A 26566-nucleotide genomic window follows, 5' to 3' on the forward strand; every position below is an offset into this window, starting at 1 on the left:
ATTCGAAGTCTATATCTTAAATAATGAATTAATTATAATTAATCAATGGATTTAATTTCCATTTGTAGTCTTTTCTCAACAGCATCGATAAATTCATCAGTAGTAACATATGAAGATCTATCAGTCTTACCTTGAGCTAAAGCCAAATCCTTTGTCATTATTCCATCTTGTTGAACGGTATTTAATGTAGCAGCTTCCAACAAATTGGCGAATCTAACCACATCTGGAGTTCCATCTAATTCACCTCTCTTAGCTAACCCTCTTGACCATGCAAAAATGGAAGCAATTGAATTTGTTGATGTCTCTTCGCCCTTTTGGAACTTTCTATAATGTCTTGTCACGGTACCATGAGCAGCTTCACTTTCAAATGTCTTCCCATCAGGGGTCACTAAGATAGAGGTCATTAATCCAAGAGAACCAAACCCTTGAGCGACAATATCGGATTGAACATCACCATCGTAATTTTTCAAAGCCATGATAAAACCACCCTTAGACTTGATCATTTGTGCAACCATATCATCAATCAAACGATGTTCATAAGAGATTCCCAAATTAGCAAATTTAGTCTTATATTCCATATCAAAAATTTCTTGGAAAATATCCTTAAATCTACCATCATATTTCTTCAAGATAGTATTCTTAGTGGATAAGAATAAGTTTAATTTCTTAGTTAAAGCTAATTTGAAGGATGAGTGAGCAAATCCTCTGATAGATTCATCTGTATTGTACATAGCTAAAGCGACACCAGATCCTTGATAATCATAAACTTGTAAATCAATGGCGTCTCCAGCGGTCCCATTTTCAGGAGTCCATTTCAAATGTAGTTTCCCTGGACCTGGAATCAAACAATCGGTAGCCTTATATTGATCCGCATGCGCATGTCTCCCAATAATGATAGGTTTTTCCCAACCAGGAACCAAACGAGGAATATTTGGAATGACGATTGGTTCTCTAAAAACAGTACCACCCAATATATTTCTAATGGTCCCATTTGGAGATTTCCACATCTTTTGCAAGTTAAATTCCTTCACACGTTGTTCATCAGGTGTAATAGTGGCACATTTGACTGCAACACCATGTTTTAAAGTAGCATTAGCGGAATCCACTGTGACTTGATCCTTCGTGGCGTCACGGTTTTCAATGGATAAATCATAGTATTCCAAAGGAACATCTAGATATGGCTTGATTAGTTTAGTCTTGATCTGGGACCAAATTATACGAGTCATTTCATCACCGTCCATCTCGACGATGGGGGTCTTGACTTTGATCTTGGCAAGAGATCTTGCCGTCGTAGAGGAGAACAGTCTAGTGAATTGCATGGTGGTCGCTGTGCTTGGCTTGGTCAAGAGGATAACTTGATCTTCCAAACCACTCGTCTTGTTTTATACCTTCTGCTCGAGAGATAACTTACTGTGATAGGGTCACACGGACGGACATAGTCGGTCCGAGACCGGCCGAATGGGCGACTCATAACATAATATTACAGACACTATTAAAAACTAAACTTATATAATTTTATATGACCTTCAACAAGATGCATGTACGATTCTCTTAAATATAATCTATACTCTTTATCTTCCGAACGCTAAAAACAGTTTTAAGCGCAAGATGTGTTGGTAGATCTTCTTCCGCATTCTGTTGTTTTAGTAATTACAGTGACTCTGTAAGTCTAAAAGGTGCTCTGGTAGTTACAATTCATTTCGGGGTGCCAAAAAGGTAAAGAAGCGTTTAAAGATTTCTTTACCATTGAAGCTACCTAAAGGAAAGTTTTGGGCCGCCGACCATCATTGAGAAATAGTAGCGTTCCAGTTCTAACATATACAACAACACTACTAGATTTATAGCCCAAATAAATCAAGTTTGATTTATAATAATGTCTAATTGCGCTTAACAATAGCAATCTCGTAGATCCCAAACGAAAGTCCATCATGAGGAGAACAATTCTCAGATTCAGTAGGTAGAGATCCCCATTTTCTCGAAGAAAGTCCAAATCTGCTGGTAGAGGGATAATACTGTAAATTTTGTAATAAAATTATAGTAAGGTCCAAATCAAACACAGCCCCGTCTTCAGTTGGTAGACCACCATGAACATTATCTGTATTCTGTAAATTCCCAGGGGTTCTTACCTTACCTTGCGTTAATTTTGGGTCTATTTGGAACCCGCAATGCCTTAACGCCAATATTGGATCTGAGTCATCGGTATATATATCACAGCCCCAGAGTTCGTTATTGGTCGTTCTTGGAGCCGATATATTATTATATGCGTTCTGTAATTGTTCATATCGTATATGTATCTTCAACAAAGAGTAAGCTTTGTCGATGCCGAATTCGGGAATGAATGGCCTTGGCATGTGTGATAAAAAATGTTCCTCTGATAAGATAACATAGGGAGGCTGGAATACTTCCGAGGATGTTTTCGAATTATTGAAGTTTCCAACTTTATGACTATTATACTCCAGGGACCCAAGAAACGATGGTGCCTGACCATGGTGCAACTCCTCATTTAGGTTTAAAATGGGCAAGGAGTTCACTGTTGTTTGCTTAGGTTCAATATCTGGAGTTGTAGTTTCTTGTTTAGGTGAGCTGTGACCCTCATTCGGTGATTCTGTCTTGGATTCCTTAGCCTTTTTGGTTGAATCCAGTATTGTCTCCTGAAGACTATATATGTGAGATTGAGTCTCTCTATATGCCTGGTTCGGGTCAAGCGTTTCTCTAGGTGGTTCAGTAACAGCGGTCATAATGTAATGTGATGTGAGTGTATCTCTCTTGTGTGAGTGTATTCACCTCATCTCGAAAATGTAATCAACTGTTCTTTTTGAAGAAATTAACATGTTTTGAACCCTTATTTCATTGACCTTTTCTACCAAGACTGCAAACACCCAGACCGTTTGTTCAAAACCCATACATATTTTAAAGAAATATAGGCTTATCAGGACGCGGTTTCTTAGACCGCTCCGCCTAGGATTACAAGGGGCACTTTGACGGAGTGAGCCGAGACGTGAACGGAACCCAGTGTTGCTGGGCAGAGGGCCCTGTTTGTTACACTCAGTGTCTTTGTTCGCGATCCTCCAGAACGGCCTAGCAGCTTAGCAAGTAGTACATGAAATTATATAGTGAAATTTAGAGATATTAGCATAATTAACGCAAGATATAACCAATAAAACACAGGACTCAATCGAACAAAAATGGCCGGTTTGAAAGACGTTGTCACTCGTGAATACACTATCAACATGCACAAGAGAGTATGTTTAACCATGTTTTCCTAATTTTGATTATATTAATGAAACGATGTTGTAGATGCAAAACAAAACGATTGGAAATGATGATTATATTACCTTATAATGAAGGAAGTAATGATATACCACTTCGAGACTCCATGACATGGTGGATGTGGATAGGGGTCATACAAGACTGGAATAAACCAAATGAACCATTTAGGAGTTACAATGAATAGGAAAACTATAAATAATAAACAATACCTGGAATGAAATTAATCCAATCACCTAATCCAATAAGGCATCCTTATCTATTAATTATAATTACTACAAGATTTAACACCATTTTTAAGGCAAATTTTACTAACAATAATGAAATTCTCATTTTCTCCATTTAATATAGTTGCATGGTGTTTCCTTCAAGAAGAGAGCTCCAAGAGCTGTCAAGGAAATCAAGAAGTTCGCCAAGTTACACATGGGTACTGAAGATGTCCGTTTGGCTCCAGAATTAAACCAAGCTATCTGGAAGAGAGGTATCAAGGGTGTCGAATACAGACTAAGATTGAGAATCTCTAGAAAGAGAAACGAAGAAGAAGATGCTAAGAACCCATTATTCTCTTACGTCGAACCAGTTTTCGTTGCCTCTGCTAAGGGTTTGCAAACTGTTGTTGTTGAAGAAGAAGCTTAAGAAAATTTTTCTACGTGTTTTAATCAAAATAAATTAAAGTAAAATTATTTTATCATTCCTAACATTATTTTTATATTTTTCTTTTGTACATCTAATTCAATCAATCATCAATAATCAATAACGATAATTCATTAGATATTCTTCCTTAAGTTCAAGACATTCAAATAGAATTGGAAATTAGAGAGGCGTTCATCTATTATGGCGCTCCTAAAGAAAATTAGTAAATAATATACTCTACATAGCTTACAATCAAGAATGGAATAGAATAATTAATAAAACATATCAGTGTAACTATGACAAAAAAGGTACCGACCACTCATTACATTAAAAGATATTCATAAAAGTGGCGTCCTACAAAAAAACAACACATCAGAACGATGTAGCCATTTCAGAGTAGTAGACCGATGAATAATCTTAAAAGCAGCCTTGCGGGCCACTTCTGTTCTAAACAGGTCAGTGATGTGATTAAACTTCATCATTATTTTATTAATGTATTCTACTATTTTTTTTCTAATAGGGTCATGTTCTTTTGTCCCCGTTCGATGATCTCATCAAACTTTTCTGGCTTTTTTTACAACAGTTGCCTAGATAGGTGATTGATTTGGCAAATATAATTTTAAGAATGAATATTCAATTACAACGTATTCATCTTTTATTCATTTCGCGGTTCCTTTTATACTCGCGAAGTTGACGAAAAAAACTTGGAACTAAAAATTCTACCAAGTTAGGGCTTTGACACGCACACTTAGCACCTCTTCCAATTGGAGATATTTAATATGTAGGAACATTTTAACAAGGGAAGTAGTTAACGTTATTATGTCTCCATTCGATCTTCGAGCCAAATAGTTTTTGAAATCGGTACTAAAGAAAACTTATTACTAATAAAACCTGAAACTAAATTAAGGATGAAGTTTGCTACTCTTTCTTATCGTTGTGTCTTTTGACCAAGTTTTGGCTTTAGGGTCGATCTTGACAAGATCATCTGCGAACTCCGAAGAAACACGAATCATACTGACAGAAGAGTGAAATGTCTTCCTCAATATTATGAGTGCAAAAATAAAAACTATAAGATTTTGATCTTCAATATTGAATTGAAAAAGAGAGTAAATATCATAATGGTGCTTCTTCTCTTCTACGAATTCATGAGGATTGAAACTCATGACCGCGGAAGCAGTTTCTGAATTTCGGTCGGTAGACAAGTGGATATATCATTGGATTGCTACAAGCATTTTTTGCCAATGGTCAATTTAAAATAGGTAAGGCTACTATTTCATTGGTATAATTTTAATTTATTCTCACAGGTACCGTAGATATTGAGCTTAACACCATCTTCGGCGGAGTTTGAGCATTTTAAGACTTTGACTTAAAATAAATTGTCAATACTTTTATTTGGATCATTTTTATGGGTCGCACTTGGATAATAGGATATCAATTTTAAGGTGGTGAATAAATAAGCGATTTTATTAGACTGAAAGTAAACGTATACATGTATACATATATATCAAAAGGACAATAAGAATTATTAATGCTTTGTGAGTATTCTCATTTACTACTATGATGACATAACATTTTTATTAAACTATACAGAATCGTCGGTACTTACACTTTTTAGGTCAGCTAAACGATCTCTTCTCTTCATCCACAAAGTGTAGCAGAGATTAATAAATGCGATACAGGAACCCAAACCGCCCAAACCAACTGCAAGGTAAAGTGCGGAACGATAGCCTTTCAATAAATCTTCTCCGCTTTTATTTATTTGACGTTCAACTGTGGTTCCCATGCCTAAACATAATGATGTGGCATAATTAATCACTGTGTTAACTAAGGAACCAGCCATTCCTTGGTATTGCATGGGTAAATGATCACTCAGAATAATGGATGAAGCAGGGAATGATAAATCCATTCCAAAACATAAGATGATTTGCATTCCTAAATTCATTCGCCAATACATTTGATGAATAGGCGTTACACTTAACATTAAAGAACCCATTGTAAAACCCAAGGCAGAGAAAAACAAAAGAATGGCAGGACCTACTTTTTTTATTGTAAATGCAACTATTAGTGCTGCAATAGTACCCCAAATAATAAACATGAAATATGTACCACCAACCCAGACTGGAGAATAATCTCTTAGGTTTAATTGGAAAGCAAAATAATAAAAGGTCCAAATACCAAACGCCCCCCATCCCAGGAATAAAATAGACAAAATTGTTAGGATCTGACCATTTTTGGTGACTTCTACAGGTAGTAGTGGAGAGATAGGATATTTCAATTCGTAAACAACAAAAGCCACTAGAAATAACACTGATATAATCAATAATACAATGATGTAAGCTTTATCCCAACCTGCAACTGGACCTTGGTTCCAAACAAAATTAAAAAGAATCAAACCAACAACCCCAATAATGGATCCAATCCAATCCATAGCAAAATTGTGAACGTTAGTTGGAATACAATTAGGGACAGAATAAAGAGCCATTATTAGATTAACGAGACCAGTTAAGGCATAAGCATAAAATATCCATGGCCATTGCTTGGCATTCTCTGTAACAATCAACCCACCCCACAGTGCACCCATACAAGCCCCGGTTGGAGCGGTTAAACCAATCATACTAATAACAATGTTTTTACGTAAAGTCCCTACTTTATAGATGTTCCCAATCAAACCCATTACATTTGGTAAAATGAACGAAATGCCTAACCCTTGAAATGCCCTACAGACAATAAAAAAGGTGTCGTTATGTGTAAAGTCAGCAAATCCACAGAGTAAACTCCAAATGATCATAAAAATGTAACCACCGATCATCGTCTTTTTAAGACCATAAATATCACCAATTCTACCACTGATCAAAATAAATGAACCAGAAACCAGAGGAAACGAGGCCATTAACCACGTTTGCTTACCAGAATCAGAATGGAAAGACTCTGAAATAACATTCATTGTTGAGAGAACCTGTGTTTGACCCGCTTGATTAAGTAGATTTGCTACCATACATGTAAATATGAAAAAATATTCTTTATATTTAGAGGAAAAATAATTTGGATTTTGCCATGGACTATCATCGTCAAGTACTGAATCCGTGGAGTTGGAATATACTTCCTTTTCGTTATGTGAAATGTTTTTGTCTTCATTCGGGAAGGAAACTGTTGAACTTGAGAAGTTATCCGAATCTGTTTGTAAAATACTTGGTAGTGACATTTTTGCGAGTAAGCTATAATTCTTTGGAGGAGAGAAGATAAAATAATAAGAGAACAAAGGTTTTGAGGAAAAGATTAATGGCAGGAAACTGCCGACCTTATATACGTATTGTTTTAGATTCTCGTGTTACCATGGAAACACTGGTCGCCAAGGACAACGACGACTTTGACGCGACGCGTAACTTTCTTTTTTCCTGTTGCTGCGGCAGTTTCTGTGGTTGTTACGCGTCTCGAGGAATTTCGAAAAGTCGTTGTCAAGGAGAAACGTCAACAAACAAAGGAATCCCGCACAATAGAAAAACTTTCAATTTGTTTACGAAAGGCCGATGTAACATTTATTAAAATCATACCAGAAAGGTAATAATTCGGGTGCAATTTGTTGACGGGAGGAATTGCGATTAGTATACCTTCAACTGCCTCTTGCTTTCCCAAATACGAGGTACATTACTCAACGCCAAGACATATCTAAGTAATGAGGTACGGCCTCCACAATTACATAGTTGGAGAAGGAAAAGTTCCAATGATTGACATGTAAATGAGTTTTGCTGATACCTGTGTAAACCATTGAGATTGAGATTTCTACATCCAGGTTTTGTCGTAATTGTTCCTGATTATGAGAACTTCCTTGCTATTGCGTAGATTAGGAAAAGGGTATCTTAGAAGTTGGTAGACGATTGAGTTATTTCATAACATATAGCTTGTCTTTCTAGATTTTTGGAGGAGGTGGAACAGGGGAAGAAAATCAACATTAAGGATAAAAAAGTAGCCTTAATTAAAGAAGAAATAGAAGTTAAAATAATATATTAAGATTACATTGCTATATTTCAAACTCTTGTTGTAGAGATATATTTAACAATTCGATGCTTTTTGTATGTTCTATATAAATTCCTTAGCGGATGTTAAGGGTCACAGCTATTATAAATGAACTAGTAACAGATCATTGGCACTAAATGGATTATTACAAGTTGGGCATTTTCTCATTCTTGCCGCCAATCTCTCCTTACAACACTCTTCACAGAATACGTGACCACATGTTTTGATCGCCATATTTTTCCAATTCTTGGAGCATAGAGAACAATACACTAAAGTGCGAAAGTTTTCTAATTCCTCAACCAGTGACTCGTTTGATTCCATACCTGTGTAGTTATTTTGTAATTTTGAGTCTTTATTCTTATTGAAAATAGATTCCTTTAATTTATTAAATTTCTTTTCCAGATTGGAGTTTTCTATTTGTAGATTCTTCTTCTCAATTTCCAAATTATTCAATATAGAATTCACCTTTGTTGCCTCGTTCGTTTGTTGTAATTTTTCCTCCTGTAGACGATAGTTGGACTTCTTCACATTATTTAATTCGGAATTCAAATTGATTATCTTGGATGAAGTAGATTTATTCGAACTTATCAGTCTTTTTTCGTTATTTTGGGAGAAAATTAACTGTGTATTAATGTTTTCAAGTTTTTGCAATAATAACTTTTCAGTGTCTTTGTATTGAAGTATTAATTCGTTAGTCTTGTTGAATTTTTTCAGTAAATTTTTGTTTTCAATAAGTATTGAATCCTTAGATCTCATAGCGGCAAAATATTTCTGGTCAGCTTTAGTTTTTTCAACCGATAGTTTTGATATGACAGACTCATGGTTAAGATACTCAGAATATTTTTTATTCACTAAACTTGATAGCTCTTTGAATCCCTTTTCCATATCTTGTATTTCTTTTAGCAATGATTCTGATGAAGTAGCAGTAGTGATACTTTTCGATCTTTCTTCAACTCTGTTCCACTGTTCTGTTAGAATCTCATTTGCAGTTTGTAGATCCTTTATCATTTTGGATTTTGTCGTTTCCTTTTCTAGGATGGCAATCTTACTCAATAAATCATCACGAGCCGTTCTTATCCTTACTAAATCCTTTTCTAATATTTGATTATTTTTCAATAGGTTTTCATGTGTTTCTTTAAATTGGCTTTTCACCTTGTTGTTGAATATTTCCTGTTCGCTTGATAGTTTCTGAAACTTGTTTAAAAATGCTTCATTTGTTTCTGCTAATTCTCGATTCTCTTGAGTTAAGTATTGGATCTTATTTAATAGAGTATCTCGATCTTCTACATTTCCATTTTCTGGAATGGTATTGTTTGATGTAATATTTGAGAGTTGTGCGTTTAAGTTCAGCAGTTTTTCTTCGTTAGCATTTTTAAACTTTTCCAATTCAGTTATTGTACTTTGTAGCTTCTGAATTTGTGCTTCTAAATCTGATATTTTTAATTCATATTTTAGATTTTGCTTCTCTTTATCTTCCTCCTCCTGGTTTGATTCTAGTGGGCTTTCCTTTTCATTTTTTAGATCAACAGCGGAATCGTCTTTCTTTAAGGCATTGGTCGATGGCTCATCCTCTTGAACCTTTATTTTATCTTTCCTGTTGTCATTTAAAAATTCATTTGAGTCCGAATTTTCCTTTTCTTCTTCCAATTTTAATGTATCCTTGTTAAAGACCCTGCTTACTGTAGCTGAATCCTCCCTATCATATTTCTTGATTAATATCTCATAATATTTCTTTAGCGATGTTAGTTCGCTTTGCAAAGTTTTATTCTTCAAGAATAACTCAGTTTTGCTGGCCTCCATTTCAGATAGTTTATTCAACAATCTTTCCACATTAACACCTAAATCGGCGTTTGATGTAGATCCGTTATTACCAGAAACTGCTTTAGAAATTAAGTTGATAAACTGAGTCTTATATTTAACGAAAACGTTAATATCATCTTCGTCAATCAACATTTCCTTACACAGTTTCTTGTCCTCTTCCGAATACAAATCACTGGCCTCCATTAATTTGACAATCGAAAACATACAACCCATAGCACTTGAAATTACTGAAACAAGTTCTAAATGGTCCTTCTCACAGGCATCATATTGAACTTTCAAAGATTGGAAATTTACTCGATGTTGATGTAAGCATCTAAACAGCGCTTCCTTTTGAAACGAAATCACGTCATTCTGAGTTAGAGGTTCAGCCGGATCGCTTAGTTCTAGCTTTATCTTCTTCTGAGGGGGTTCTACCGACATTTTGACCTAGTTATCCTTTTCTTAGATCTGCAGATATTTGTGTGAGTGGTTGGTTCTCTTGTCTGTTTTCATTTTCATCTTCCATGTTGATGAAAAAAAACAGAAGTGGTTACCCGGTGAGCAATACAGCGATAAATGACGATATGCAACCCATCTAAGCTAGAATGGGCACAATTTACCTCTGCTCAAAAATGGAATTTGCTGTTCAGTGTATGGCTAACCATACTTCATGCATCAGGAGTGTTTGCTTCATTGCTGCTCTGCTCCTCTCTCGTCTATGCTTTGATGAGGAACAATGGCAGCACTTTTCGCGACATGAGATCAAATTTCAAACAGCCAGAATATTGGCATAAATGAGTTCAGGTCAGTGACATTCCACAAAGCATAAAAGTACCCCTATACCCTCCTCAGTAGTGTAAACCCCATTTGTTACACTTTATTGCCATCTTTGTTGTTGTTGGAGGGAGAAGAAGAACTATAGGGTAATTGGCTTAACAAGCAGTTTAATAGAATTCTCGATATTGCCGCTATTTGAAACATTTGACAACCTTTGCAACAATTTATTCTCATATTCACAAAACATATAAAATACCAATGACAAATATCAAGGAGGTCACACCTCCACAGGAGACTGTGTTTCCGCAAATGGAAGAACAAAGAGACATAGGGGAAGGACGACCCAACCTTACGGCGATAATTGATGAGAACCGACTTTTCCAAGACTTGAATATATTTGTCTCCCTAATAGATAATTTACAGGGAAATGAAGATGCTGATACAGCCTACATTTGTGATTTCTTAAGGTCGAACCTTCTATCCCATTTAAGGACCCAACAGAAGAGCTTCAAATATGTCTTCCCCACTAAAAGCAGAGACTTATTGATTCAATGGTGGATTGCTCTTTTAAATCATTTGAATGATGAATTAAGTATATATTTGTTGGACATTAGGTTTGTTGGAGTCATGCTAGAATGTATCAGTCGAATAATGGCCATCTTAATGATTTTACCAATACATCCATTTAGGGAAATTGAAATTTACTCTCATCACATTCTAATGACAGCACGTTATGTTACCAATAGATTGGTATCTAACACCAAACAAGTACGAAAATTGACAAACGAAAACAAAACACAGCATGATGATAATGATAACGATTATAATGACAACGGATCAGAACTAATAGAATTTCTGAATAAATACAATTCTTTACTAAGAGGCTTTTTGGGAAAATTGAATGCATACGCCTTTTTTTATCTTTCTGACGAATTCCATTTCGATACCCAATTATTGTTATCCATTTCATCTCATACAATATACGAGAATGGCCATTCTTTGTTTCCTTGGAAGGAAAGATCATTTAAATTAGTGAAGAGAGATTCTAATGAAGATTATAAAGAAAAATTAATAGACATTAAACAACTGGGCGGTAAACGAAATAAAGATGTTACGTTCTTTCAAATAATAATCTCCTACATGAAGAATGACAACATCTTTATGGCATTCTATTGGCATTTTTGGTATATTGTATTGAAGTACCTATCTCATACTAAGAATAACATGACGAATCTCAAACAAAATTTGCGTCTTATTCCAGGAGCATTAATGTTATTGAACTATACTAGCTCTACGTTTTTGAAAGTGGATATAGGTAGATTTGTCAAGTACATTAAGAATCAAAAATTTAAAGGCTCAGATGCCCCATCTTCATTATCTTCCACGGAAAACATGAATGATTCAATGCCTAGTCCAATTATTGATGGGTTAAATACAGATCGATTAAACGATTTCATCTTTACCAATTTCAAATCTATTAAAATATGGGAATGTTTAAGTTCTCTTGCGCATTACATCTCCGTTGATACGAATGTATCTTCTTTATTAAGAATCCAAGACTCATTTGGTTTAAAATACATTCAAAAGATACCTGCTCATGACTATAATGTAGCAAATATTGTTTACAATAAACTTTTCCAATTTATCATATTCCAGTTTTGTTCACAAAATTTAAATAATTTTCTTAATTGGGATTCTTGGTTAAGAGGGATTATCGGTATGCTACAAACATTACATATGAACTCCCAGTTAGTTGCCACCATATGTTTGTTTAATATTTGGTCATACTTACCTAAACAAATACAGAACCAATACTCTATCGAATTGATTATCATGAACAAAGAATTGGTATTTGAAAAGATCTTAATCGAGTCAAGTTTTCCAATATTAAAAATATTTTTTTGTAAACTTTTAGTTTATAAGATTCTCTCCACTTCAAATGATTACCAAACAAAAAATATTGTTAGAATAAAATTAAAAGGGTATTTCCAAGAACTAAAACAAATCCAAACTGTATTTGAGCAATATGATTACGTGCCCTCCACTATAGCAGATGCCAATGAAAGCAAACAAAACGATTTAATTTTTTTTGGCAATAAAAAATTAGTTGTCAGGAGGAACAAACCATTAAATAATGAATTCATTCTTTCAGGCAGGAATTATCAGGGTCCAAATAAAATAATGAAGAAAAAATTAATTCCAAAGGCCTTGAACTTTCCCAATATGGTTCAGCTTTCGAATCTAAATCCATCTCTTATTTTGTTGAAGGGTAAGTACCCTTATGATGTATTTGATGGAAATTCACAAGTTATAGCTTCTAATCCCATTGTTCCAAATACTTCATCAAATTCTAATTCTAACTCTAATTCCACTTCTCCGAGTTCATCATTAACTTCACAGGAAGAGCCACAAAATTTAAGAAACACATTAAACTCATGGTTTGCTAAATTTACAGGAACCAATACTACTGGCAGTCAATCGAATATCCAGTTAGGACTTACGATGGCTCCACCTGAATATGAATATTATTATAATTCCTCTGTCCAAATTTGTAATGTTTTCAGATCGGCCGATTTCATCTTTCATAATTACTCCTCAAAACCGTCATTAGAGTCATTTAATGATAAATGGGGAGTAAGGCCACGGAAGAATAACGGTAAGTCGTTGAGTAAAAGATTAGAATACTTGAATCAATATGAGAAACCTTTACCAAATCCACTTGAGTCTAACTTTGATTCATTTGAGAATACAAAGATAGAGGAAGATTTACAAGAAGAAACTGAAAAAGCCAAATTAACTATCCCTGAACCGAATTTGGATATCTTAGGGGGGTCAAAGGAAGTAGCTTCACCTCATGATAATGGTGTTAATGACTTAAGTGATGAATTTTCTCATATCTCGATTAAGGACGATGTTGTGAGACGTAATAAATTGATGGAATTAGAAACCAAATTTAACAAACTATTAAAGTTGATCAACATTTGGAACTTGACTTTGGATGAATATTATGAGTTCATGGATGTGATTAATGACAACTCTTCCTTCCTAGACTTCGATATCGGGAAACCTTTTGCCAATATGTAACTCCCTTGTGCATCTCAATATATAATGACTATAAATTTATAAACAAAAGAATAATAAACCTTAATTTCAAAACATTGAGAAAAATAATTATAGTAACACAGATAAGTAGAGGAAAATAGAAGATAAAGGAAAAAGGGGGTAATAAAAAGAAGTATATATATAATCAATCATCTATAGAAAGAAAGATACAATATTGTCAAATAAAAAAAGTACAATGGATGAAACAACTTGGTCTCGTTGCTTAATGTGTTGAATGGCCTCTATGATATTTTAACCCATTCAAATTTTTATAACGTTTACCACAAACTTCACAACGATAAGGTTTGTCCTTAGCATTACCAGCATTGTCAAAAAATGGTTCGTTAGAATCTGGGTCTAAGATGGTGAATGTACCATCAGGATTTTCTTGTAATTTTTGATTTTGGTGGCCGTGAATCTTATGATATTTTAACCCATTTTGATTCTTGTAAGTCTTTTCACATCCAATAACGGGACATTTAAACGGTTTATGTTCTTCATGATCCATTACGTATAATCTTCTTGCAGGATCATCAATATAACCGTTGGGTCTATTCGCCGTTGAGTTATGAACATTGTTGTTGTTATTGACATTACTACCATTAGGCGAGCGGCCATTGTTATTTTGGAATGCCTTTGAATGAATTTGTGAATTCATGGTCAAATTATCGCCATGCATGGATAATTCTGGTATCAGAGTTGAAGTTTGGTTAGGATGATTACCTTGAATACTGGATAATATATTGTGAGGTTGATGGTGATGTGATGGAGGGCCCATTATTACCGTATGTGGTGATGATGCCATATTAGCATTATTGTTATTGGATGTTACAGTATTATTCATATTAATATTTAAATTCATTCCTGGCGTTAAAGTATTCATGAATGGTGGTGGGAATGAAGTATCACTGGTTAATAGGTTATTATCCATGAATGCCAAATCAATTGAATCATTCCGGTTCATATTAGTCTTGTTGTCCTTTGAAATATTAAATGAGTAATTATTGAAAGTATGTTGTGGTGAAGTTTTCGATGATGTTTGATTTCTTGACACTTGAGAATTTACGTTACCGTTATTTGATGTTGTTTGTAAAAACACGTCATTGGTGGGTACGGTATCAATCAAATTATCATTCAAATGTAATTGAGGGGTTTGAGATATCATACTTGAAGCATTACTTGCTTGTATATTTGAAGGTTGTGATGCTGCTATTGTGGACCCAGAATAATTAACCGATTTCTTCTTCCCTTTTTGCGAAAAAGATGGTTGATTCATCGGCACATGTTGGTTTGAAGCCAACGATGAAGTTATGTGTTTGCTTTGATCTAAGGTCTGTTGTATTATATGAGTTTGGTTATTAGAATTTTGGTGTGAGGATGAAGCGGTAGAATTCTTCTTCAATTGGGAATTCGAGATTGTGTTATGTAAATTTTGATGTAAAATATTGGTATTAGTTGAAGGTTTCGATATTGAGTGGGTGTTATGATTAATCATGACGGAAGATGGCAAACTGTTATCAATATGGGTTTCTTCATAATGTTTCAAAAGGTCGTGTAGACTGGGTAAAGACAACCCACAACATGAATAATCTTTACAGTATTGTTGCTCCAAATTTGGCAAATATGCACTATGAGAAACTGGCGGGGAAGTAGCGGTAGGGCCAAATGAGGCGAAATAATTAACGTTATTCACCGTAATGGAAGGTCTTTTCTTGTTACTTGTCATGTAAGGATAAATAAGACTATTATTTCTTGATTTTGAATTCTTCAAAGTAGCATGAAACATGACTTCATCTCTTAACCAAGAACCCACAGTGAGTGACCCCCAAGAGACACCACCAACACCTTGAGAGTGTGCAATAGATTCTCTTCTTAAACGAGCCATATCTTGGTTTGTTGCAAGAGATGACGATGATGTTGGATTGGTTGGTATCGATAGTGGATCCAAATGAGTATCATTTTGAAAGTTTGCATTTGATGTATTATTGTTGGTATTTGAATTTGACCTTGAGCGAGACGATGTGACGTCACCCATGAGTATCCCGGGCGAGGTACTACTCATAGCAGCAGTATTATCTGACATAGTCATGCCACCTTGATTCATTATGAGTATGTTGATGAATCTTTGGTAAATGACCTTTCTGTTTCGTTTGGTTTACAATAGATAGCCTTTAATAATGTCCGTCCGGATAATTAAATAAGCAAAAGTGTTGATACCGAAAGCTGGTGATTCTATAATTGAATTATGTGGGTAAAAGTTGTGTTGCTACTAAATCTTTCGAGAATTAGTGGGTAATGAGTCTAATTAGGCGTCGTTGGGCGCCACTATTTCAGTTATTAAGTGGTGGTAAGATATAAATTAATGGGAAATATACCCTTTAAAGCTCACGATATATCTGTCAGCTAATAACAGTAAAAAGCTATGTTTGTCTTCGACGCTAATTATACCTCCGTGCAAACAGGGCACTAGAATAAACTTATTTGGTTGGGATGCTATTCAACGTTGAATAATGGAATTGACATAAATGGGATGAATAAATTATGGAATACCATCACCAACCATTTCCGTTGTTGTTTCCAACCCTTAGGCGATGCCTATCAAGCCCTATTAGGGTTCATTGTGGAAGGGTAACCTTATATCATGTCACACGGTGAATGTAAACAAAAAGTTATAATATTTAAGCAATACATACTATTTATTCCATCTCTTTTTGTAAAAGAGTAGCTTTCTCAGTTAGTCTTTCAATCTCCTTATCGGTCTCCTCAATTTGTTTGGTCAATTTGACTTTCAATTCCGCATTTGCCTTATCCTTCTTTTCTTGCTCTGATTTACTCAATTTACCCTTTCCTAACTTGTTTTCAGTGGTATGATAGGTTTCCTTCAAATCTAACAGTTCGTTCACCAAACTGAATGTTCTAGTAACAATGAAGGTTAGGAATAACGTAATACCTGTCAAATACATGTTACGTTGGGCAAAAAATTTCCTTGATAACACTTCAATACGCTCTTGCCCCAATCCACCAGCGCCACCGCCCGTGGCACGACCTGCCTCAGTTAATTCTTGATTGATATTGTAAACTTTATTAATCGAATCCAAAAACAATAATAAGATAAATCCAAGTATACATTTTATGGCGACTTGGACCGTCGGGATCTTGAATGGTCTTAGTAATAGAAGTGTTAATGGTTTACGGAATTTGGATGGGATTGGTAATGCTAATATGGAGAATACAATGATCTCTGCGACCAGAATTCCAAACACTAGGGTATAATACAATGACATCTTTTCTTTATTGCAACTGCTGTTTATGGTTACGTCGTTGACTTCCTTGATGTGAAGGCTTCATTACATAGAAAAAGGGATGTCTTTTAAATTCCCTGTGTCAAAAAAAAATTATGAAATAATAGGTGATAGTTCTGGGTAATGTCTGCTCTGCCGAAATTTCTTAACATACAACAATACCAGCTTTGGTTTATTCAGCATTATTCAGCATTATTCATGGATGAGTTTGTAATATAGGGCCTTGTCTTATTCCCCAAAGTTTCCTTTATTTTGTGTTGAGTTAAGCACAAACACATTGAGTGAATAAATGAAAACGGCTCTGTAAAGATTTTCCAAACTTTTCTGAAGGATTTAATTCACCCAAGCTTTGCCAGAAATGGAGAGTAACTCCATTTCAAAATACAATTTTCGAAAGAAGTCCCTTAAACCTGTGGAAATTACTTTTGTCTTTCTAAAGATATCTAACTTTGGTAAATTTTCGTCAACTAACCATCGAATCACTCCGGTGTCTTTTTTCCACGTAATACGTTGAGTAAATTGTTACTGCGAACTCATTTCTAGCTTACCTACTGGTTCTACCAAAACCTTTTGGTTTCTGGGTTTTTTCTGGTTAATCGGTTTAAGGATCATATAAAAAAGTACACTGGGCCAACTGAACGTAGCTTCAAATTCAATTCTTTTAGAGATAATATTGCCCATAAATTCATCCTACCCTAACTATAACAAAACCAAAAGATGTAAATGTAACTATTCAATTATATTATGCTATTAATCTATTAAAATCAGAATGTTTAGTTATATTTGAAGACTATATGAGTCCTTTGAGATGAGGATCGTGTATGCATTTTGGTTGTACAAGTAATAGTAGTATTATTCACAAGAATATGTCCGTGGTTCCTTATTAACTGTCCTTATAACAGTTTTAATTGTTATTGAAAGGTGAAGTAATCAAAGGAATTTGTTTGTCGTCACTTCTTTCAACAATATAAAATGGAACGATCCAATGATGTGTGTTGTAGCTTTTGGGAAGACGCAACAGAAGCATGTGTGACTGTTCAAAAAAGATGCTAAAGCCGCTTTCAGCATGTTGTCCAAACAATAATCAGTGCAAACAAAGGTCATAAAAACTTATGCTGTGTAAACGGTTTGAAAACTTGTGATTTAACCCACTGATCCAAACCTTTTCCATTATTAACTAACGAAAGATATCCTATTATTGTTATCATTGCTGCTTGATCCAGTTTTAACCTAATTCTTTCAGGGATTCTATCATTCGGCATGTTTAACCTTGCTATTCCTACCAATCTATATTTTTTCAATATGAATTTCAACAATTTATCATTGGAAGTGGATTTCAAGTTAGAAAACGAATCAATAAAGTCTTTTTTCAGTTTGGAATCAAATTCCAATCGTTTAAAATTCAAGAAGTTTAATCCAATCTTATAGACGTTTGAAGTAGTTATCGAAACATGATCATCTAGCATTATAGAAGATGTCTTTTGCGGATACAAACATTTGATAAATGCGGATTCGTTTGGAATGAAGAGGGAAAACTTGGTCCAACTAAGATTGGTTCTTATGCGTTGTAATCGTTGTAAGTCGGATCTCTGATTTCTCCTTAGGAGTTGCTTGGTTAGAAAAGTTTCTCTTCCTTCGACTAGAATCTTCATAGGGTCTTGATATCGTGTTAAAGGTGTGTGAACATGATGTGGTAGGTATCTGGAGAAGCTCATCTTGGTTGATTTTTTCTGGAAAAAGATACTGTTGGTGGATGAGCGATCGACGAAATGTTCACGTTAATTTTTGTCGTTCACTTTTGTTCAGGGAATCGTTAAAGAATAGCAGCAAAGTAATGTAAATATAAAAGGGTATAGTAGTTTTATTCCTTTTTTAAAATGAATATATATGTATGGATTCCAAAGTTACGTATAAATAAATAAATAGATAAGGGAAGGGAAGTGGAAAAGCCGGGAGATATCATGTTGCCCCGGACTCATTCCTCCGAGTTCTTCAATTGAGCTAACTTGGCATAATAGTCCTCTCTTTTGTTGATGACACCATTATGGAACCCCCACCACCAATAAGAAGCCATGGCACCCCCCAGAGCGAAACCTATTGTTATATCTGTAAATATTCTTTTCTTCAAAGTACCTGTGATTGGAGCTATAGCAGACATTGTTGACTGAGTGAGTTGATTGTGTTTGTTGTTGGATGGCCAGTTGTAATAAAAAGTACACACAGGCTTAGGGTGGACGTGGAATGAAATGTTAATCTTGTAATACAATAGAGAATAAGATAATGTATTATAGCACAGAATTGACTAAATAAACGTTAACGCCGAGGAGCCCAGAAATTTCGGGGCAAAATCAGATTGGCCAATCACAGCGCAGAGTGAGCAGGGCCACACCGGGTGACCCAAAACATATGGAATCAGCATTAATCGTCGAGAAGAAATAAAATGCTGAGTTCGCTGGTATAGTATAATGGACTGAGGGAATCAGGACTGTTGGAATGGGGCTGTTCTTCGAAGTATTTGTGTGATTCTGGGTTAAGAAGACCCCTAGACATCCCTTCCCTGTGGGTTCAGCAAATAAACTCAAGTAATATCTCTTCTGGTTTTCTGGGAAATCGTTGTGTACCTTGCAATTCTTGTATCCAATCTTTCTACCAACTCTATCTATCTATCTATCTATCTCTGTTGCTATAACGTTAATTCAATAGTCACGTGACGTTTGACTCGGACTTTTGTTCCGCTTATGTAAGCTCCCTTTAAAATTTCAAACAGAATCTCTTGACGTTAAAATAGATAAATAAATAGATGAATGGATGAATGGATGGATGCCACATCTTGTAGTCGGTACATTTGTTTGCGTAGTTCCAGCCCATTGGATTAAATTACTGGTGTTCCCCTTGTTTGTAAAGACTTCAGCGAAAAGAAGCAGTACTTTCTAGGAGGCAGATCATAGAAACTATTTTTATTTATTCTTGTGTTTAGGGAATATAGTTCAACAGTAAAATATCTTTATAAAATTTTAAACGATTGGTAGCTTTCAACTCTTTTCCAAGTTCTAGCACATCCATAAAATAGAAAGGCGTTCGAATAAGTTTGAATAAATTTTAATCTCACCAAAAAAATTTCACGACCAAACAGCACTATACATTGAAAACAATGCATAACAAGTGTCACAGTTTTTAAGCAATAAGTCAACAATACCCAATTATGTCTTTTCCCTAACCATAGTAATCTCTTCTTCTCTTTAAATATAGCCTCGATTTCCACCCCGGGTAACATCCGGGTTGTTTAATCAAAACGCCGTCAATTAATTAGAATGCACTGAATATATCGATCTGAACTATATACAATATGCATACACGGATCTAATCATTCCATGTTGAAAGCAAGACACGTGGACTCCTTCAAGAGTGATGGGATTTCAGCTTTGCTCCCCATTGCGCAAGCTCAGAAATTGGTTATCGCCAAGAAAGATGGAAGTGTCGAGGTTTATTCAAATGAGAATTCAAGATTTAAACTGTTTCAAGTATATCCAAATCTATTGAAAACTTCACAGCCTAATGATTATAATATTCAAGAACTGTATTATTCAGATGACCTGTCAACCATCTTCGCTCAATGTAAGAATACCCTGGTCCTTTTAAATAGCACCAACTTGCATCATTATGATCAAATATATGATAAGAGAGGAATAAGGCGATGTTGGATCTTTGAATCTAATACCACCCACTCTGGATCACAAACATTGTTATTGTACACCATTGGTGATGATTCAAAGATACGTCTTTTAATCTGGGAAGACAGACATTATAAAAAAATGATAGAAGTATCCTTGCCAAAATCAAGGGAAAAAATCACATCTGTCGAATTATACCAATCAAAAATTATCTTGACAACAACTCAGGGCATTTATCAATGGTCATATCTTACAAATCCCATGATAATAAGAATAGATAAGATCGTCAAGAGAAAGAATCCCAAAGATTTGATATCTGCACTTGATGAATTAAAGGCAAAAACTATCAAATACGAAAATGTCTTGGATCAGTTGACATATAGTAATCGAAGTAATGATAATGATGGTAACACTTCCATTTATTCAACAGGGGTCATCTCCAAGAAGTCAAGCATGTCTTCATTTTGGAAGCGAAGAGTTTCAACTCGTGATGAATCCCTAGATTCAGTTCGATACTTATTTTCAACCACCAATGTAAATGATTCCTTAATGCTTATTGATGGTAAGACTAAAAATTTATTTCAAGTTAAATTAAATGAAGGTTCGAAACCATCACATTTGGTACTGGCAACAGATCAACATTTCTTTAATTGGAATATGCAATTCTCAAACTTACGCTATTTTTCTAATAACATCATTCTGGCGTATAATTCTCAAACATTAAGATTTATAGATTTTAATTATGGTTTCACCTTTTTGGAAACTGATATTAAAGAAGGCATCGTATGTGTTGAAAGAGTGTCCTCAACTCATTTCATCGTTTGGACAAGGGATGACCAAATTCAAATATACCATTTCCAAGTTGATGATGCTAATGATACTATTGGTATTTCTCAGGACTCGAGTTCAATATGTGATACCGAAAATAATGATTTCCACGATTTATGGAGAAAAGTTTTATTCTATGAATTTTTCTTGGACTCACCCGATGCTATTGGATTATGTTCATCAGATAATCCAGAAGAATCATTAGATATTTGTGCCATGAAATTACGAGACTTAAAGGTCATGTGGTGTTTAGCCGTCTTTGATAGATTTCAAAAGTATATGACTATACTGTTTCATTTTGAAAAGGGATTTCCTGATCCCCGTGACGAATTTTTACAAAATTATATCATAAAGGTAATATTTGATATATTTACAGAGTTTTGGGCACCTCCGCAACTAGTCATATTGAAGACCTTCCCAATCAAAATTGCCAAATTAGTAAATGATATAACAGGCCAAAAGCATACATGTTTCTTAGAAAAAAATCCATCAACTGAATACTCCATACCGGCGGACATGGTAAGAAAGTGGTGTTTACCCTATCTGATCGATATACGAAGACATATAAAAAACTTACAAATCAAAAGTGAAAATTCTGAAACTTTATTATGGAAAAGTCATGGGAGAACCATAAAGCAAAATTTGGAGGCCTTTCTGGTAGATGATCACGGAAGTATAGATATTGATGGAATGTTAACGTTGTTGGATACAGTTCTCTTTAATGTCTACCTTTTCTACTCTCCCTTGATGGTTGGACCTTTCATTCGTGTTGCTAATAGTTGTGACTATAACACGGTATTTAAAGAACTTAAGAGCCGTAGGCTATACCAAGAACTTTTGGATTTTTCATATATGCGTGGAGAGCATGAAAATTCTTTGAAGTTTTTGAGCACTCTTATAAATGACACCAGTGTATCAGCATCAGTCCCGGATATTAAAGAAAATGTCAAACTTTTAATGGTTGTTTACTTAAAGAAGCTTTCTAATAAAGACTTGAAAATAATATTTTCTTATACTGACTGGTTGATTAACCAATACCCTGACTCAAAGGAAGGTATCCTTCTTTCAATTTTTTGCAACGATTCTGAAAACTGTGTAAAAAGGAACCATGTTAAAATTTATGAATATATTAAATCACAGGATGAGGCAATTTCTATCCAATATTTGGAATTTGTTATTGGTGTATTTGGATGTGATGATACTGACCTGTACGCCATTTTAATAAATGAATACCTGGACAATTTGAAAATCTCATCTATGAAATCCAAACTCAAGGCAATTTTGGAAACTACATTTTCTTACGAACCATCCACTATTTTAAGCCTATTAGATGACCATATTTCATCCATTGAAAATAATGTTGAGAAAATGGATGCTCATATGAGAAACCAGCTTAATTTCATTAAATTCTTGAAAACGTATCCATTAGAAAGGCTTCAACAGCATGAAGATTCTATTGAAATTTTGTATGGGGATCTCTCTGATTATAAATTAGCGTCGGAGTACTGTTCTCGTGTTTTTGCACGAGATCCAGCTATTGGAGCCAATGTTTTAATGGTCTTATTAGGTAAGCTGGTAAAACAATCTGGTACTGAAAAGGGTAAGTTTCATTTAATTCAATTCTTACAAGAGAATAGTACAAGAATTGGCCTAATTGAGGTTTTTAAGATATTACCTAATTCATTCTGCTTAAAGGATTTAGGACCATCATTGTTACAAACTATTAGAGACCTCTCGATTAAAAAAGATGAAGTTAGAATAACCAAAAGTCTTTTGCAAGTCGAAGTGGTTGATAATAATTATAAAATGTGGCAAAAGTTATCAGATTATATGACCTTAGATGAAAATTATACCTGCAGTATTTGTAAGAAAACCTTTTCAGCATATATGACAGATGAGATTCTTTGGTTTAACAATGGGGGAAGATCGATGTATGTTCATTCAAACTGTGGAAAAGCTCTGGAATCCCGGATTAAAATGAAAAGGAGCAGTTCAGGACCTAGAAATTGACAGAAGAAGAGATTGTTTATAGCGAACCAAAAGGCGATAGTCTACCATTAAAATTCAAATATATAGGGATTTTACTAAAAGTATTGAACGGATACGACATTCAGCATTATTCACCTTTTCAGTTTTTAAAAGAAAAAACTTCATGACTTTTCGAACTTCACCTTGCCCAATAGTTAACAAAATCACATCTAGTGTTGGCAGTTTTGAAACCATACCAAGAGAGATATATTGGTATTGTCTGCAGTCAGCCGCTTTAATCTCATTCCTTCCATTTATATTTATAATAATAAGACAGAATAAATAACGCAAATAAGTAAATACGAAACTAAGGTACAGTGATTATAAAGAGAACCTCAAATTATTTTTAGAGGGATGCTAATGAGTCAAATAAGACAGAAATGCTTTCACCGTAGTGATCACGACGAATACATTCAGCAAATATAGGCGAGACATCAATGACGACTAATTTTGGTGAAGCTAAGTGTTCTTGTGTGATTGGATAAGTATTTGTAACCACGATCTTATCGATATATTGGCACTTTTCTAACTCTTCAAAACAATCACCTGTAAATATACCATGAGTAGCCACAACATATACCTTCTTAGCACCACAATTTTGGACCAAATGCTCAGCTGCACTGATAAAAGAACCAGGTCTATCAATCATATCGTCAAGAATGATGGCAGAACGATCACGAACATTACCGACTAAGGTAATTAGTTGTTCCTTCTGTAATTCTTCAACTTCTTCTTCATCTTCAGAATCGATAGCATCATAGGTACCACCAAGAGCATAGGAATCACTAGCACTAACTGATGGGGCATCGTCGTTATCTGACTCCAAGGCACTTTCATCTCTAGCTTCCTCATCTTCTTCGTCATCACCAATGACATGACCATTACGAATTCTTGCCGTTTGGATACCGTTTGTTAAAATTATGTTTTCCTCTTCATCTGGATCATCACCTTGTCTAACAATAGGTTTATTTTTCCTCAACATAGATTGTTTTCTTAGTCTCAATTGTTTCAAGTCTCTATTTTGAGAGTATAGATCCTTAGCACGACGACGATCAGTATGAATCATAGCGAAGTTAATCTTCAAAGAGTCAGCCAAGGCAGTGACTCTCTTAGTACCACCTGGGTTCTTTGAAACGACAACGGCATCTTCATAATCTTCCACGTTTTCTCTAATCCACTTAGCTAAACTTGGACCACCATATAAATTATCCACAGGTTTTGTGAAGAACCCTTGCATTTGAGAAGCATGCAAATCCATAGATACAACATGATCAGCACCTGCCATGACTAATAAATTAGCCAACATTCTGGCTGTGATAGCACCTCTATGCTTCTTCATCTTACATTGTTTAGAATATGGGAATTGTGGGATCACTGCAGTGATTTTTCTTGCAGAACCACCTCTACAAGCCGAAACCAGAATCAGTAATTCCATAATATGGTCATTGATGGTAGGAGAGCCAGATTGAATGACATAAACGTCTTCGTCACGGACAGAAACACCAATTTGAACAGATGTTTCACCATTGGCAAATTTTTTCAATGTACATGGAGCTTCCTCAATACCTAATCTTTCACAGACTAACTTCCCTAATTCAGGGTGAGAATTACCAACGAAGACTTTACACTTACGCATGATTTATTGTGGTTTTTTTCTGTTCTTCTAATTATAGGGATGGGATGGTCTGATGTAGCCAATAAACGCTTAGAAAATTTAGATCTTTGCGTTTGAGTTTCCGTAGGAAATCGTGTACCTTTGAGAGGGGGGTAAGTGTTGGATGATGAAGTGGTTAACTACTGAAATAATAAATATAACAAGATAATATGTAGATTAGATAGCGGTTTCAATAAGGCAATTTAAATATGGGTCTTAATTTGCATGAAAAGCTGGGAAATTCGGTATAAATATTTATTCGTTTCTCGAAAAAAAAAATTTTTTTTTCAAGTCATCGCGGAAATTTGCGGTTACCCTGGTTACATTTAGGTGACAGTAAATCGTCGATTAAGAACGCTGGAGCCCATTATTAGACTGTGAATAGTCCCATTTCTTGTTTCAACGTCATTATAGGACAGCATTTTAGTGACTATTGATAGTTTCTTTGTTTTTCGTTTAAATTTCCTGGTATATTTTAATGCATTTCGTCTCTAGTGGTTTTTCGGCCAGATACATTATGATTGGCATGAAATTCCATTGACATTCCAGCTTCAGGATTATTGTTAGAGACCACTTGGTCCATCACTGCATCATTATCTAAATCATCAGCATGACCATTGTTGGCAAAAGTACCGTAGTTTTTCAAAATATTACTTAGACCCGTAAAAACAGCGTGTGAGTCTGTACTAGAGAATGATTCTCTTCGACTTTCGTTGTTATTAATATCATCCCCATCTGAATCGTATCCTTGAATTTCTAACCCCATTGACAATGCTTCGTTACAGTTCGTCACCATTTCATCTCCTCTGTTAATGCCAAAATTTTCAAATGTAAATAACGTTTCGATCTCTGCATTATAGTATCTATCATATGTGGAATATTTGGGTTGCAGAACTAATTCTACACTTTTCATGGTAAAATCGTCAATGGGAAGATACGAATCATCAGATGGACCATTCATGTGATTCAGCTTTTCAGGGAAAAATTGATCTAAGATTTCATCTCTTTCTAAAGTTAGCAAAATTTCCAACTTATGGCCATCTCTTTCATGAATATGTGTTCTGGATGCGTGATATAGGACGCTACTGTATGGGATCTCTAGACCATGACCTAATACACCGAACCAGATGACAATGCAACTATTCAGGATGAACAATTCCACGTCTTCCAATCTTTGTGTATTTTCAACATCATCAAGTAGGAATAGGAATAAGTTCCTGCCCCCACCGAATAGAATCATATGATGACCATTGTTGGCGTACAGTAAGTCAGTATCTCCTAGGACTCGTGGTTGTGTTTTCTTGTATTGTTGGTAAGGTATGACATTTTCAATGGTGGGTTTCGTTACTGCAATTTGGCAATGTTGCTTTTCCTTCATCACTTGAAGATGTGAATGTGTATAATTGTTGTCTTTGATGGTTTTTGAACCTTAATGACTATTTGATTTATAGCTGCTTTTTTTCATCAGAGTGAAAAATGTTTATCCTTTA

At 34.9% G+C, this 26566-nt stretch overlaps 13 protein-coding genes across 13 annotated transcripts; 3 read left to right on the plus strand and 10 right to left on the minus strand.

Annotated features, from left to right (window-relative positions):
- Positions 1-38: 38 nt before the first annotated feature.
- IDP1 (isocitrate dehydrogenase (NADP(+)) IDP1) lies at positions 39-1319 on the minus strand (the record flags this gene model as incomplete). The annotated part of the gene is made up of 1 exon (XM_003673152.1): positions 39-1319. The coding sequence occupies one exon, from the start codon at positions 1317-1319 to the stop codon at positions 39-41; it is 1281 nt and encodes a 426-aa protein (XP_003673200.1).
- Positions 1320-1877: 558 nt separating this feature from the next.
- On the minus strand, positions 1878-2738 carry RXT3 (Rxt3p; the record flags this gene model as incomplete). Its single annotated transcript, XM_003673153.1, has 1 exon — positions 1878-2738. One exon carries the CDS (start codon positions 2736-2738, stop codon positions 1878-1880), a length of 861 nt encoding a protein of 286 aa, XP_003673201.1.
- A 447-nt stretch (positions 2739-3185) lies between these two features.
- Positions 3186-3903, plus strand: RPL31A (60S ribosomal protein eL31; the record flags this gene model as incomplete). The annotated part of the gene is made up of 2 exons (XM_003673154.1): positions 3186-3242; positions 3619-3903. 2 exons carry the CDS (start codon positions 3186-3188, stop codon positions 3901-3903), a joined length of 342 nt encoding a protein of 113 aa, XP_003673202.1.
- Positions 3904-5482: 1579 nt separating this feature from the next.
- On the minus strand, positions 5483-7102 carry NCAS0A02540 (MFS transporter; the record flags this gene model as incomplete). Its single annotated transcript, XM_003673155.1, has 1 exon — positions 5483-7102. One exon carries the CDS (start codon positions 7100-7102, stop codon positions 5483-5485), a length of 1620 nt encoding a protein of 539 aa, XP_003673203.1.
- Positions 7103-8016: 914 nt separating this feature from the next.
- BRE1 (E3 ubiquitin-protein ligase BRE1) lies at positions 8017-10155 on the minus strand (the record flags this gene model as incomplete). Its single annotated transcript, XM_003673156.1, has 1 exon — positions 8017-10155. The coding sequence occupies one exon, from the start codon at positions 10153-10155 to the stop codon at positions 8017-8019; it is 2139 nt and encodes a 712-aa protein (XP_003673204.1).
- A 594-nt stretch (positions 10156-10749) lies between these two features.
- AHK1 (Ahk1p) lies at positions 10750-13575 on the plus strand (the record flags this gene model as incomplete). The annotated part of the gene is made up of 1 exon (XM_003673157.1): positions 10750-13575. The coding sequence occupies one exon, from the start codon at positions 10750-10752 to the stop codon at positions 13573-13575; it is 2826 nt and encodes a 941-aa protein (XP_003673205.1).
- Positions 13576-13816: 241 nt separating this feature from the next.
- NCAS0A02570 (uncharacterized protein) lies at positions 13817-15697 on the minus strand (the record flags this gene model as incomplete). Its single annotated transcript, XM_003673158.1, has 1 exon — positions 13817-15697. One exon carries the CDS (start codon positions 15695-15697, stop codon positions 13817-13819), a length of 1881 nt encoding a protein of 626 aa, XP_003673206.1.
- A 592-nt stretch (positions 15698-16289) lies between these two features.
- On the minus strand, positions 16290-16877 carry YET3 (Yet3p; the record flags this gene model as incomplete). Its single annotated transcript, XM_003673159.1, has 1 exon — positions 16290-16877. One exon carries the CDS (start codon positions 16875-16877, stop codon positions 16290-16292), a length of 588 nt encoding a protein of 195 aa, XP_003673207.1.
- Positions 16878-17995: 1118 nt separating this feature from the next.
- Positions 17996-18610, minus strand: NCAS0A02590 (uncharacterized protein; the record flags this gene model as incomplete). The annotated part of the gene is made up of 1 exon (XM_003673160.1): positions 17996-18610. The coding sequence occupies one exon, from the start codon at positions 18608-18610 to the stop codon at positions 17996-17998; it is 615 nt and encodes a 204-aa protein (XP_003673208.1).
- A 260-nt stretch (positions 18611-18870) lies between these two features.
- Positions 18871-19053, minus strand: COX9 (cytochrome c oxidase subunit VIIa; the record flags this gene model as incomplete). The annotated part of the gene is made up of 1 exon (XM_003673161.1): positions 18871-19053. One exon carries the CDS (start codon positions 19051-19053, stop codon positions 18871-18873), a length of 183 nt encoding a protein of 60 aa, XP_003673209.1.
- Positions 19054-20266: 1213 nt separating this feature from the next.
- Positions 20267-23404, plus strand: VAM6 (Vam6p; the record flags this gene model as incomplete). Its single annotated transcript, XM_003673162.1, has 1 exon — positions 20267-23404. The coding sequence occupies one exon, from the start codon at positions 20267-20269 to the stop codon at positions 23402-23404; it is 3138 nt and encodes a 1045-aa protein (XP_003673210.1).
- A 364-nt stretch (positions 23405-23768) lies between these two features.
- Positions 23769-25058, minus strand: PRS1 (ribose phosphate diphosphokinase subunit PRS1; the record flags this gene model as incomplete). The annotated part of the gene is made up of 1 exon (XM_003673163.1): positions 23769-25058. One exon carries the CDS (start codon positions 25056-25058, stop codon positions 23769-23771), a length of 1290 nt encoding a protein of 429 aa, XP_003673211.1.
- Positions 25059-25551: 493 nt separating this feature from the next.
- On the minus strand, positions 25552-26454 carry LOT5 (Lot5p; the record flags this gene model as incomplete). Its single annotated transcript, XM_003673164.1, has 1 exon — positions 25552-26454. The coding sequence occupies one exon, from the start codon at positions 26452-26454 to the stop codon at positions 25552-25554; it is 903 nt and encodes a 300-aa protein (XP_003673212.1).
- Positions 26455-26566: the final 112 nt, after the last annotated feature.

Source organism: Naumovozyma castellii, chromosome 1 (assembly GCF_000237345.1).
Source record: "Naumovozyma castellii chromosome 1, complete genome".
NCBI lineage: Eukaryota > Fungi > Ascomycota > Saccharomycetes > Saccharomycetales > Saccharomycetaceae > Naumovozyma > Naumovozyma castellii.